This window comes from Balaenoptera physalus (genome assembly GCF_965194825.1).
Source record: "Balaenoptera physalus genome assembly, chromosome: X".
Lineage (NCBI taxonomy): Eukaryota > Metazoa > Chordata > Mammalia > Artiodactyla > Balaenopteridae > Balaenoptera > Balaenoptera physalus.
This window is the reverse complement of record NC_138903.1, coordinates 105,171,736-105,185,145: the sequence shown is the minus strand read 5'-3', so window position 1 is coordinate 105,185,145 and position 13,410 is coordinate 105,171,736. Positions and strand designations below refer to the sequence as shown.

Here is a 13,410-nt window from a genome sequence, read left to right as displayed (position 1 = left end):
CTTGAACCCGTGTCCCCTGCATTGGCAGGCAGATTCTCAACCACTGCGCCACCAGGGAAGCCCCCCAGGTTGCTTTTAAGCACATTTTCATTTTCTCCCCTCCCTCCCCTTCCAAATTAGGGTGAAGGTTGCCGAACTCTCCCCCTGGCTGGACATGTGGGGTTTGACAGCTTGCCCGACCAGCTGGTGAATAAGTCAGTCAGCCAGGGCTTCTGCTTCAACATCCTGTGCGTGGGTGAGTATTTCCATAGCAGGAAATTCTATTACAGAATATGGATCCTTAATGGCTGGGTGTGGCTCTGCAGGTCGTTAGGTTCAATAGTGTGTCATTCTGATCTATTTGCAGGAGTGTTTCTGCCCCTCTTCTTTTATCCCTCTGCTTGTTTTGGTGAGCTGCTGGCTGTAGTTATATTTTTCCCTGCCCAGACCAGAATGCGGGGCCATACCTTGGGGGGAGCTGAGCTGTGTGACACCCAGTGGAAACTCTGTAAGGGAGCTGTCTGGCTCAACTACTCTTATCAGGTTTGTTCTGACTGCAGAAAATAGGAGCCAGGGCAGAATTGGGAGGGAGGTAATGGCTGTGAAAAGATGCCTGCTTACCAGCTGTGGGCAGTGGGTTGGGTCTGTCTGTTTCCTCTGCAGCCCTGCTGTGCTTGGTACAGTTTGAGCTCTGTGCAGGGACCACACAGCTGTGTGCCAAGTTCTTTTTATTCCCTTTAAGTGTATCTGTGCCTGGACCTTTAGTCTCAAGTGTGGGAACCATGTCTTAGTCACCTCTACTGTGCTAATTACAGCACAAAGAGAGTTCAATAATGTATGTGAAATGAATGCATGAATTATCCCCGCAGGAACCACTCACTACATTTCTCAAACCCTTTCCCGTGTTAACAATTTGGGTCCTTACTAGGACTCTGGGAAGTGAACAGACCAAGTGGCATTCATATCCTCATGGAACAGACGGAGACCAAGAAACTCGGGGGGATAAGGGACTTAGCTGAGGCAACACAGAATAAGTGGCAGAGCCATGACAAGGACCCAGGTCTGCCTGACCCTTTGTCCCTCCCACTGCTTCGGTAACCGCTGCCAGAGACATCTCTTGAGAATGCAGAAGCACTTTGGAAACTGTCAAGCACCAACCAAACAAATCTCAGGAACAGCAAGCAGTTCCTTGACATTCTTTGAGAATCTGTCCTTAGACCTTAAATAATCCCAAATTTGCAAACATGATCACAGTGTATAATTTTCACTATACAGTGCGGTAAGGCATACCTGCATGTTTTTAGTGACGTACCTCCAAACCTTAATGATTCTATAAATACCATAATAATGGCAGTTTTCATGCTGGTTGGAACACTGAAAACACTTTTGCTAATTGCCTTTTCCTATTTTTGTATAGAGCATACGGGGAATTCATTCATACTGAGGGTGTGAACCACTACTGAATTGGGTATTCTACTCTCTAATGTAGTCTAAAGTTCTGTTTTGTAACTAAGGTCATTCATTTTCTTGGACTCTTTGTTTTTTCTTCTCCCTCCCTGGCACTCCTCAGATCATTTTCTGTCGGAGAATTAGCTACACGCTCAAGGACAAGTAGAGAAAACAAAGCCACTTCTAAGTATGGTTGACAGGCAGTCAGCTAGGCTCACTCACTAGTGAAATGACTCACTCTCATGCACCAGCTTTGGAACCTATGAGATGAAAATATGTGCTTCACAGATTTACATATCATGGGCCTGAGAGTCCAGATCTAGGCTGTTAATTCTTCAAATGCCAAAAGTCTACCCATGGTTACGATGAGGTGCTATTAGGAGAGGGATACAAAATAAACAGCAGTCATGGTGATCGACATCAAGATCAAATGCCATCACATCCAATATTAGCACTGCCAGATCTCTCCCATCTTTGGCTGATGGCCAGCTTATTTCACATAACATTTGATTACTGAAAAACTTCCACACAAACATATTGGAGTCCCTTGGCATTCCTCCCAGAGCTCCGGGTGACCTGCACTGAAGTTGAGGGGATGAGAAGTGAAGTGACAGGCCCACCCTCATCAGCCTCTCACACCAAGTGCAATTGGGTGGGCTAGTAAAGCTTTAGGAGGGAGGCCGCATAGGTCAGAATGGCTCTCTGAGGGCGGCAGCGTAGGGTAATTGGACATGTGGACCACAGGCTCCCCTAGGGCCCGGAGGAAGAGGCAGCCAAGCTCAAGGCAAAGTGAGCAGGAGAAATATTTATTTATTTATTTATTTATTATTTTTATTTTTGGCTGCGTTGGGTCTTCGCTGCTGCGCGCGGGCTTTCTCTAGTTGCAGTGAGTGGGAGCTACTCTTCATCACAGTGCGCAGGCTTCTCATTGCGATGGCTTCTCTTGCTGTGCGGAGCACGGGCTCTAGGCGTGCAGGCTTCAGTAGTTGGCGGCTCGCAGGCTCAGTAGCTGTGGCTCACAGGCTCTGTAGCTGTGGCGCCCGGGCTTAGTTGCTCCGTGGCATGTGGAATCTTCCCGGAACAGGGGTGGAACCCGTGTCCCCTGCACTGGCAGGCGGATTCTTAACCACTGCACCACCAGGGAAGTCCCAAGTGGGAGAAACAGTAACCCCTACCCACCCAGGCATCGTACATATGCAACTGCTTCACTGGGCACCTGCGGGCATGGAATCACTCAACTGCCCAGGACAGACCCTCCAAGAGGGGAAGGGTAGAAAGGAGACCCTCACACCCAAGGAGTCACCTCCTCTCTCTCTGTCTCTACTTATGAAGTTTCAGGAAATGGCTGCCCTAATAGCTCCCCTCTTAGCCGTGCAGGTGCACCCCTTGGATGCACCCACCCAGACTGGGTTAACTGCATTCCCCATCCCTGATCCAAAAAAGCCTGCAACTCATGCATCCCCCTCTCTGGCTGGGCTCACAAGCCTGTCATTGCTCTGAGAACCCACAATTTGGGCCAAAGTCACAGACGGCTTACGGTGGCTCTAAGGCTGCAATCTCAGCCCAGCCGTGGGGCTGGGTAGCGTCACCGACGTGGCGAAGGATCCATAGCTTGGCTGCTGAAGGTGATCGTTTCTCTCGCAGGACCTTCAGTGACCATACTTTCATGCCTACTGCCTGTGCATAACGGTCAGCTTTACTCCCTTAATGATGATTATAAAACGGTTCTGTTTGGGCATAGAATATGTTTCCCCAAAGGATTTTCTTTTCTTTTCTGATAGGGCATTTTAAGTGTAAAATTATGGTAACACTGGCTTTGGTTATTAACAGAGATCTAGAATATTTTTATCACAGTATTGTTTATTGTGCTGGGCTGCTGATCAGAGGCCCCAGCCTAGTGGAGTGAGTACCCTCCGTGCACAAGTGTGCATGTGCATGCTGGGATTGAGAGGGGGAATTTTTATGAATCAAGAGCATAAGTTATACATAAGGGCACTATGATGACACCTACGATCATTATTTTTAGAGGGCCAGGCACATGGGTGTGAGCATATTATGGCTCCTCTCCAACAGACGCTGTGGTTGACAGTAATTACCGAGTGGGCTGAGGTCCCCCTCCCGTTCTAAAAAATCTACTAGCCCACTCCCACTCTACTAGCTTAGCTTTGGAAATCACTAGGATCCCAGGATTCTAGATATAGTACAGGAGGCGTTGGAGGAACCACTAGAGTCAGCAGTGCAAACGTTCTGCTGGGAAAGAGCCCCAAAGAGACTCAGCCCTCCGAATGTGCCAGCAACAGAGAATGCCTGTGACGAGCACAAAGGGTCATAATGATAATATTTACTTTGAAACTGCTCAGGATTCCAGGCTCAACTGGGCTCTGTTGAACTTGGAAAAAAAAACATACAAGAGAAGCAGGATTGAGGCTCAGTGCAGGAGGAGGGGAAGGGCAGCTAGCATTCTCTCAGGGTCAGGGAGCGATGGTTTCATCTCTCCGTCTCTGGGAGAGGCAGCCGTCCACCTGTCTAAGACAGGCTGCCAGCGGTGGTGTGCTGGTCCGCGTCAAACAACCCACTCTCAGGAGAAAAGTTGCCATGGTTTGTAGCATTTACCAATTTTTGTGCTGTCGTTATTCCCACCATAGCTGGTTTTAAGCTGCCAACATGACATCACTGCACATGGGCTTGGGAAGAGCTGCAGGAAGCCGGGCGAGCCGGCTCCAGCACACCACTGTTTGCCAGGTCTCTGCAAGATCAGGAGGAAGTAGAGGGCAAGGTCACAGAGCCAGGCAGGACCTCGTCCCCATCCATAGGCTCCCTTGGCCAACAGGAGTTCCTGGAGAGTTCCCTTTTGGACACCTTCCGGTTGAACTCAAAGACGTTTCTCTTGGTTTATTCCAACATTCGGAGCCGGAAGAGACTAGCTCCTGATCATTGCTGCATCCCCGGCTCCTAAACCTGTGCCTGGCTCCTATTAAAGGTTCTAAATATTTGTTGAATGACTGAATGAAATAACATATCACACCTATGGGACGCACTAGAACATGCATGGGCTCCAGTGTCAGACTGCCTGCAGTCAAATGCTGGCATTGCCACATACTACTTTCGTGACCCTGGGCCAGTTTCTTCCTCCACATTTTATAGATGAGGAATGTGACGTGCAGAGAGACGGAAGAGCAGGGGCACATTCACATAGCTAGGAAGTGGCTTGGTTAATCCATCTGTAAATTAAGGACAAATAGTAGTATTATCTAATACACAGCCTTATTTTAGGGAATAAATGAGGAAATATATGTAAGGTATTTACAGTGGTGCCCACATAGTAAGTGCTCCAGAAGCAATAGCTGTTATTATTACTACTCAAACCTGCTCATTTTATGGAAAAAAGAGACTGGAGTCCAGAGAAGGGGAAGGGCTAGGCTTAGGTCACAGTCATTTAGTGATAACCTGCCTGGGACTCTGCATTTCATCACTTGCAAGGACTTAATTGCACAAGGTACCAGAGGATGCAAATGTTAACAGCAGCTGAGGAAAAGGGCTAAGCTTTTCTTTGTCACAGTGGTTTTGAACTCAGGGTAGAGAGGTCAACATCAGACTAGCCCAGGGAGTATAGTTTGAAAAAGCAGATTTCATATTCCATGTTTTAAGTTGAATTCTTTTTTAAAAACCTGGTGTTTCCAGGATCCTATCTACATTAAGTCAAGTGAGAGGAAATCCTCTGGGCTGGTGGAGATGATTTAAAAAGGGTTAAGAAACCCCGCTGTACACTCTGAGGAGGGAGGAGGAGAGAGAAATTGACCCCTCGGGACTCCTCAGGTTTCCTGCTGGAATCTAATTGCCAAGTCCCCACCTTCCTGCAGGGGTGTGGAATCTGCTGACCTGATCTGAGTTGAGCCGAGAGTGGCTCCCCTCCCCCCCTCAGTACTGGGCCCAGGACAACATCCCAGGCTCAGGCTGGGTCTGTGTCAGCCATCAAGAGAGAGCTCCCACCCCTCCCCTCCCCCAGGCTCCACATTGATGGAAAACTGGAACGGGAGCACTCGATAGCAATGGGACAAGCACACTTGATTTTCTGCCCTCTTCTCATGTTGCATTTATCACAGTTCCCTAGACACCCGGCGGGTCTTTTCTTCCAGGCACTCATCATTGAGCATCTAATTTCCACAGCCCTTTTGCACTGGCAGGCATCCGGGTGGTCATTTTCCCCGTTGCCCTGCCCTGCCCGGCCCACCCGGCCTCCCTTTCTACAGCTGCGCAAACAGGGTGGGCCCTTCCCTCTGTGGTACTGCTCCTGAGGCCTCTGTGTGAGCCTCTTTCTAGGCGCTCCCGGGGAGTACCAGAAGTTGCCCATCCCCTGCTCTCTGAGAAGTCTTAGGATCAGGGAGTCAGGGAGCCAGCTCTGGGTGCTGGGGAGTCAGGGCCCGCCACGATCTAGGAGCTGCGGGGCATTCAGCAGAGAGCTCACAGAACAGGAGAGAGGGTCTGAAAGTGGGGATGTACACGGACAATTTATTAGGCACATACAAAGACCGGCGAAAATGTAGCTTAAGCTTCAACGCCCAGAGGGAAGGCGAGTTAGGGAAAGGCAGCCGCCCTGTGTTCCCGTCTCAGAGGTACTGGCCCCTTTGCAGTGGAGCGGCACCCGCACCTTGGGCGGGGAGGGGGGCGATTTATTCCGTTGCTTAGCCAAGTCTGCCACCTCCCATGGCAAAGGCCCCCGCCACCTCACCAAATTTTTCTGGGGACCCAAATACTTCCTGTTCCTTTAGGGAGGGAAAAAAGGGCCTCTTCTGGGAGAGTCTTTGCTGCTAATAGGTATAGCAGACCCTGGCTGGAAGCACGATCTGTGTGAGGAACCATTTCCCTGCACCTTGGCAATCAACCACATTAGTCAGACCTGGCTATGAAATTGGGCTGGGGGGCCGGGTAGCCAGGCTGAGTTGAATGTTCTCCTTGTTTTCTCTCTCTCTCTCACTGATCTCTCCACATACAGAAAGCTCTCAGCATAGACAGATATTTTTAAAAGCACCTCCTGCCTTCATAGCTCATTATTGGGGATAAAAGAGGTTTGCAAGATGCAAAGCTAGACACACCCAGAGGTGGGAGGGGAGATGGACCATTTACGGTTATTGGTTGTGCAGCTCTAACCCTAGCCCTGGACTGCCGTGCAGATATGTGCTGTTGGTCACAAGAGGGGACTTGCCAGGCCAGGATTTGCCCAGGGCAAACCCACTCCCCCCATTCCCAACTGGGAAGATGTGTCAGTTCTCACATCTCAAGGGTTGGGAGCAGGGAAAGGGAGAAGAGGGGTGATGATAGCAGAACAGCAGGGTAGCCCGGGTCTTCAAAGCGCGGTCCTTGGTTCCTGGCCGTGACTTGACATCCTCTGCGTCTCTCAGGAATAACCTCCACAAACGTTCACCAGTTCCCGCAGCCCTTCCCCCACTCGTCGCCCTGGTGCGAAAGCCAGTGGTTTTGAAATTCCAGGGGTTTTATTTATTAGTATCCCGCAGCCTGTTAGTTAAACAAACAATTGACTGGCTTGTTTGAAATTTAAAGGGAAGAGTAATTTGTGGCCTGCTAAATTCCCTCTCCATTAGCTAAAAATGGTCTCCCCACTGGGATACATATCCGGGTGCTGTCTGGGTCTGGCAGGGAGAGGTGGGGACTGAGAGGAGAGGATATTTATTTGATGAGGGACTGCTGTCCCTTTCTTTTAAACTTGAAAATAGCCCTTAAATTTTTATTATGAAAGCTATACACGTTCCTTGTAGAAAACTTGGAAAATAGAGAAAAGCATAAAGAAAGAAGTGAAAAGCGCACATAACCCCACCACCCAGACATGACCGTTGGTAAGAGTACATTGTATGCCCTTCCAGTCTTTTTCTAGGCATAACTCTACCTCGCCATCACTGCCTTTAACATGGTTTCTTTTTCTGACTATAAAAACAATGCATACTCAATTTTCAAATAACACAAAAATATGAAGACTAAGAGAAAAATTACCCCAGTTCCACTGTCCCGAGATGACCACTGCTAATATGTTGGTGCAGTTCCTTATACTGTTTTTCACTTAACTGAGATCAAATAGTCCATGTAGTTCTGTGTGCGCTTCACTTAGTGTCTTACTGTGTACATTTTCCCATGTCAGTGAATATGCATCCGAAACATGATGTGTAATGGCTGCGTGGTCATTGTGTGAATGCATCATAATTCATTCTTTTGTTTTTCAGGAGAGACAGGTTTGGGCAAGTCCACCCTCATGGACACCCTGTTCAACACCAAGTTCGAGGGGGAGCCAGCCACCCACACACAGCCGGGTGTCCAGCTCCGGTCCAATACATATGACCTTCAAGAAAGCAACGTGGGGCTAAAGCTCACCATTGTTAGCACAGTGGGCTTCGGGGACCAGATCAACAAGGAGGACAGGTAAGGGAGGCGGTGGGGTGGGGAGGCTAGTGGGAGGCCACGGGGAGGAGTTCACCACTGGGGTCCCACTGGACCTCTCAGATGATGCAGGCAGGCAGCAGAGAGCTCACTAGCGCCGCCTCCGCCCAGGGTCCCTGTCTATTTCAGTGTTCTGCTCTACACGCTTTGCCCAAAGCAGGATGTCTTTCTATTCCATTCGGCAGACATTTATTGAGCCAGGTACTGCTGTGCTCTGACAATCTAAAAAGGAATGACCTTGTCTCTGCCCTTGAGGCAAAGACTCACGGGGAAACCTGGTCTTAAACAAACAAGTTCCTTTGAGTGTGACCTGCTCTGTAAAGGACAGGGTACACAGAGGTAAAGGACAAGCTACAATGAGAACGTGAAGGAGAGAACAATCAGCTCCATGCAGCGAGGTCAGGGAGGCCTGCACAGAGGAGGTGCCCCTGAGCTGGCCTTTGAAGGGTGAACGATTTTGCTGGACAGACAAGGGAAGGTTGGGAACAGCATCCCGGGCAGGGATAGCTGCTTGTACAAAGGCAAAGGGATGTGGAAGACTGTGGCATGTTCTAGAGGACTGAGCTTGCTCTGTTTGGCTAGACCAGGGGTAGAGTTACTGTGAAGCTAGTGAAGCTTGTTTCAGGGCCCTCAGTTGCACACGTGCCTCCAGAGCCCTGGAACTAATTTCTAGTCATTGTGTTGTTTGATCTTTCTTGGAGGGCCCTTCAAATCATGTAAACCTAGGGCCCCGCGATACCTGCTGTGCCCCTGGGCCGGTGCTTGGCGTGAGCTGGGGGAAAAGTGAGGGGAGATGAGCCTGAAGAGGTAAGCAGGGACCAGATCATGGAGGGGTTGTAGAATGTGTAGATAAGGAGCCACTGAAAAGCTTTATGAAGTAGAATGATGTAGTCGAATTGGCCTTTGAAGAGGGGGCTTTGGGATAGTGTGGAGATGGGCTGGAGAGCAGGAAGAACAATTAGGAGACTGTTGGGCCAATTTGATTGAGGCCAGCAGTGAAACAGGTGCTGAGACAGGGAAGAGGAGACAGATTTGATAACTACTGAGTAGGTAGACTCAACAGGACTTGGGGGTTGGGAAGGCAAAAGAAGAACCTAGAATGAGGCTTGGATTTCTGGCTTTGGAGAGTGGACAGATGGTGGCGGCATTCAGTAAGAGTTACCATAAGAGAACCAGGTTTAAGAAGAATCAGCTCTGTTTAGGACGTGTTGAGTTTGAGCTGCCTGCAGACCATCGAGAGAGGAGATGACCTTTATTGGTAGTCAGCTGCATATGCAGGGTTAGAGCTGGAAACAGACTTGGGTTATCAAGGTACAGGTGATATGTTCCAGCCACAGACACACGTAAGATCATCCAGGGATTGGAGCTGAGTGAGATGAACGCTGGGCTAAAGATAAAAACCTGAGGATGTTAAGTCAGCAGATGGAGGGAAAGACATCCTGGAAAGAGACCGATCTGGAATAAGCAGAGAGGTAGGAGGAGAGACTGTGGGTGGTTGAGAACGGTGTGCCAGTGAGGGCTGGAGTGAGAGGCTCAGATGAGGACGAGATGAGGGCTGGGTTGAGGGAGGGGGAGGGCGTCAGGCACCATCTGCGTTTAACTAAAAGTCCCATGGTTATCACAGGTTCTCTTCGCAGAAAAGGTCATTCATCATTCTGAGCAAAGTGTCTGCTCATCCTTTGAGGATTCCCTTGCTTCTCAGATGAACTGTATCCCAAATTCTTCTATTTCTCCCTTAAAATAACAACAGCCATACTCATTTCCTTATAATGAATAAATATATTTAGCTCCTTAATAATTGAACTGAATTCTGTTTTCCATTTGAAATTCTAGACAAAGGACACCTCTGCTTTGTATAGGCCTGCTTATTGTGCTAATCTTGTTTGGTGGAGAATAAATTAAACCCTGGGGAAAGGGGATATTTGGGTCACAATATGAGTGATTAATCTCAGCTGCAGATTGCTCGGCATCTCCTCCAATAAATTTTTCACAGTTCTCAGTAACATATAGTCGAAATATCTAACATTGGAAAACGCCTGCATAATGATGGTTTGGGAGGGCCAAACTGATAGAGGCCCTTAGAGGCTAATCTACTTCTCTTATATTTTTAATATCCTTACTGTTTTTCCTGATTATAAATGTGATACATGCTTATATCAAATAATACAAACTCGCATAAGTAAAAATGAGAAGCCTCCGGGAAATGGGCTGGGGAACAGGAGTGGAGTAAGCTCCAGGGATTTGTAATAAAAAGCCATGTTTTCTCCATTCTGACAGGGCCATGAGAACATAGATAGGTCAGTGCAGCTGCACTGAAAGAGAGCATCAGAAGGCCCTGCTTTACCCAGGGTGCAGGGGCAAACTGAGAAGAGCAGTGACGAAGGCCATATCCTGGAGAAGGGCACCATTTGAAAGCTGCTGAAGCAAAAGGAACTCGAGAGGGAGACAGGGGACAGGCTGGAAAGGGATGTGCTTAGGAACTTAGGCTTTGGTCTCAGACAGACCTAGGTTCAAATCCCACCTTACTACTTATTAGCTCAGGGATCTTGGACAAGCGTTTTGTACTGGTCTCAGCCTATCCATAACCAATGTTGCGGCTGGACCGGCCCTTGTGGTTCTTATTATGATTGCAAGATGCCCTCAGTAATAACCATCAGGAAACTTGAAGGGGAAAAAAGGGTTTATTACTCACAGGTTCTGGAAAGGACAAGTCACACCTGGGGCTACACAGCGAGGTAGAGGGTAGAGAAAGAGAGAGAGAGAGCGCCTGGGCCTGGGGTTCTGCTTTCATAGGGATCGAGGGTAGGCGGCCTGTGGTTTTGCGGGCTTACTCTTTATTGGTGAATGTAAAACATAAGAGCGGGAATTTAACACGTGGGGAGAGAAAAAAACAGATGGCTAAATGGTCAGTTATAGAAATCCACCAATATCTTTAAAACAAGGAAGCTTGGGGTGGGGGCGAGGTGGACGGGGCTGGTTCCTTATCTTTCTGTGGCTGGCAGTGTGTTTATTCGAGATAGCTGTCCTTGAAGTAGGTGCCTTTTTGAAGTGGATGCCTCCGAAATCAAAGCTTAAATCAGACACTCGCATTACAAAAATGCAAGTTACAACTGTCAGGGCTTACACTACAACTAGGCACTTAAATTCTCTATGCCTCAGTTTTCTGTAAAGTAGGGATGATGATAATACTGATATCTACCCAGAGGGTTATGGGTGAGGCATACTCCACGTGTATGGCACAGGAAACGCTTAAACAGTGCCTGGCACGGGGTAACTAACGAACAGATGATATTGTTATGATCGTGACTTTTATTGGTAGAAGAATCAAGGGAGAGTTGTATTATGTAGCATATGGGAGGGAATGATAAATAGTGTCCAGGAAGATAAAAACTGAAAAATATCCATTGAGTTTGGCAACATGAAGGTCATTAATACCCTTAGGAATAATAATTCCAGGGAAATCGTGGGTAGAAACTAGATTGCCATGAGTGAATGGGAGGTAAGGAAGTAAAGGCATCAGAATAGCAAAAGGAGGGACTTCCCTGGTGGCGCAGTGGTTAAGAATCCACCTGCCAGTGCGGGGGACAGGGATTCGAGCCCTGGTCCGGGAAGATACCACATGGCACAGAGCAACTAAGCCTGTGTGCGACAGCTACTGGGCCTGCGCTCTAGAGCCCGTGAGCCACAACTACTGAGCCCTCGTGCCACAATTATTGAAGCCTGTGCACCTAGAGCCCGTGCTCCACAACAAGAGAAGCCACCACAATAAGAAGCCTGTGCACCACAACGAAGAGTAGCCCCCGCTCGCCACAACTAGAGAAAGCCTGTGCACAGCAACCAAGACCCAACGCAGCCAAAAATAAATAAATAAATAAATTTATTTAAAAAAAAAAGAATAGCAAAAGGAGCAATTGAACAGAAAAATGAGTCCAAGATCAAATCCATGTTTATATGGGAATTTAGCATTTGTAAGTTAGCAAGGAAAGAATGGACTATTCAAGAAAACGTGCTGGGAAAATAGGCCATCCGTTAGGAAAAAATAAGATGAGACCATCCCACACAAACACCATTCACAAAAATAGATTCCAGTTGGATTAAAAACAACTTCTAAAAATATGAGGAAAACATATAGGAGAATATTCTTATAACTTTGGGGGTAGAGAAGGCTTTTCTTCTCTTTTTTTTAAACATCTTTATTGGAGTATAATTGCTTTACAATGGTGTGTTAGTTTCTGCTTTATAACCAAGTGAATCAGTTATACATATACATATGTTCCCATATCTCTTCCCTCTTGGGTCTCCCTCCCTCCCACCCTCCCTATCCCACCCCTCTAGGTGGTCACAAAGCACCGAGCTGATCTCCCTGTGCTATACGGCTGCTTCCCACTAGCTATCTATTTTACGCTTGGTAGTGTATATATGTCCATGCCACTCTCTCACTTTGTCACAGCTTACCCTTCCCTCTCCCCATATCCTCAAGTCCATTCTCTAGTAGGTGTGTGACTTTATTCCCATCTTGCCCCTAGGTTCTTCATGACCTTTTTTTTTTTCTTCTTAGATTCCATATATACGTGTTAGCATACGGTATTACTTTTTCTCTTTCTGACTTACTTCACTCTGTATGACAGACTCTAACTCCATCCACCTCACTACAGATACCTCCATTTCGTTTCTTTTTATGGCTGAGTAATATTCCATCGTATATATATGTGCCACATCTTCTTTATCCATTCATCCGGTGATGGACACTTAGGTTGCTTCCATGTCCTGGCTATTGTAAATAGAGCTGCAATGAACATTTTGGTACATGACTCTTTGAATTATGGTTTTCTCAGGGTATATGCCCAGTAGTGGGATTGCTGGGTCGTATGGCAGTTCTATTTTTAGTTTTTTAAGGAACCTCCATATTGTTCTCCATAGTGGCTGTATCAATTTACATCCCCACCAACAGTGCAAGAGTGTTCCCTTTTCTCCACACCCTCTAGAGCATTTATTGTTTGTAGATTTTTTGATGATGCCCATTCTGACCGGTGTGAGATGATACCTCATTGTAGTTTTGATTTGCATTTCTCTAATGACTAATGATGTTGAGCATTCTTTCATTTGTTTGTTGGCAATCTGTATATCTTCTTTGGAGAAATGTCTATTTAAGTCTTCTGCCCATTTTTGGATTGGGTTGTTTGTTTTTTTGATATTGAGCTGCATGAGCTGCTTGTAAATTTTGGAGATTAATCCTTTGTCAGTTGCTTCATTTGCAAATATTTTCTCCTATTCTGAGGGTTGTCTTTTCGTTTTGTTTATGGTTTCCTTTGCTGTGCAAAAGCTTTCAAGTTTCATTAGGTCCCATTTGTTTATTTTTGTTTTTATTTCCATTTCTCTACGAGGTGGGTCAAAAAGGATCTTGCTGTGATTTATGTCATAGAGTGTTCTGCCTATGTTTTCCTCTAAGAGTTTGATAGTGTCTGGCCTTACATTTAGGTCTTTAATCCATTTTGAGCTTATTTTTGTGTATGGTGTTAGGGATTGTTCTAATTT

General features: G+C 47.1%; 1 protein-coding gene and 1 long non-coding RNA gene across 12 annotated transcripts in view; one reads left to right on the top strand and one right to left on the bottom strand.

The window, feature by feature from the left end:
- The window catches only part of LOC309652119, a 424,346-nt gene that overhangs the window by 85,042 nt on the left and 325,894 nt on the right, over positions 1 to 13,410 (bottom strand). The window lies entirely within an intron of this gene.
- The window catches only part of SEPTIN6 (septin 6), a 70,642-nt gene that overhangs the window by 14,294 nt on the left and 42,938 nt on the right, over positions 1 to 13,410 (top strand). For all 11 annotated transcript variants that reach the window (XM_082445545.1, XM_082445547.1, XM_082445550.1 and 8 more), the window contains 2 exons: positions 121 to 235; positions 7,662 to 7,857. In XM_082445545.1, the coding sequence (XP_082301671.1) occupies positions 121 to 235; positions 7,662 to 7,857 (311 nt within the window). The remainder of the gene's footprint in view (positions 1 to 120; positions 236 to 7,661; positions 7,858 to 13,410) is intronic.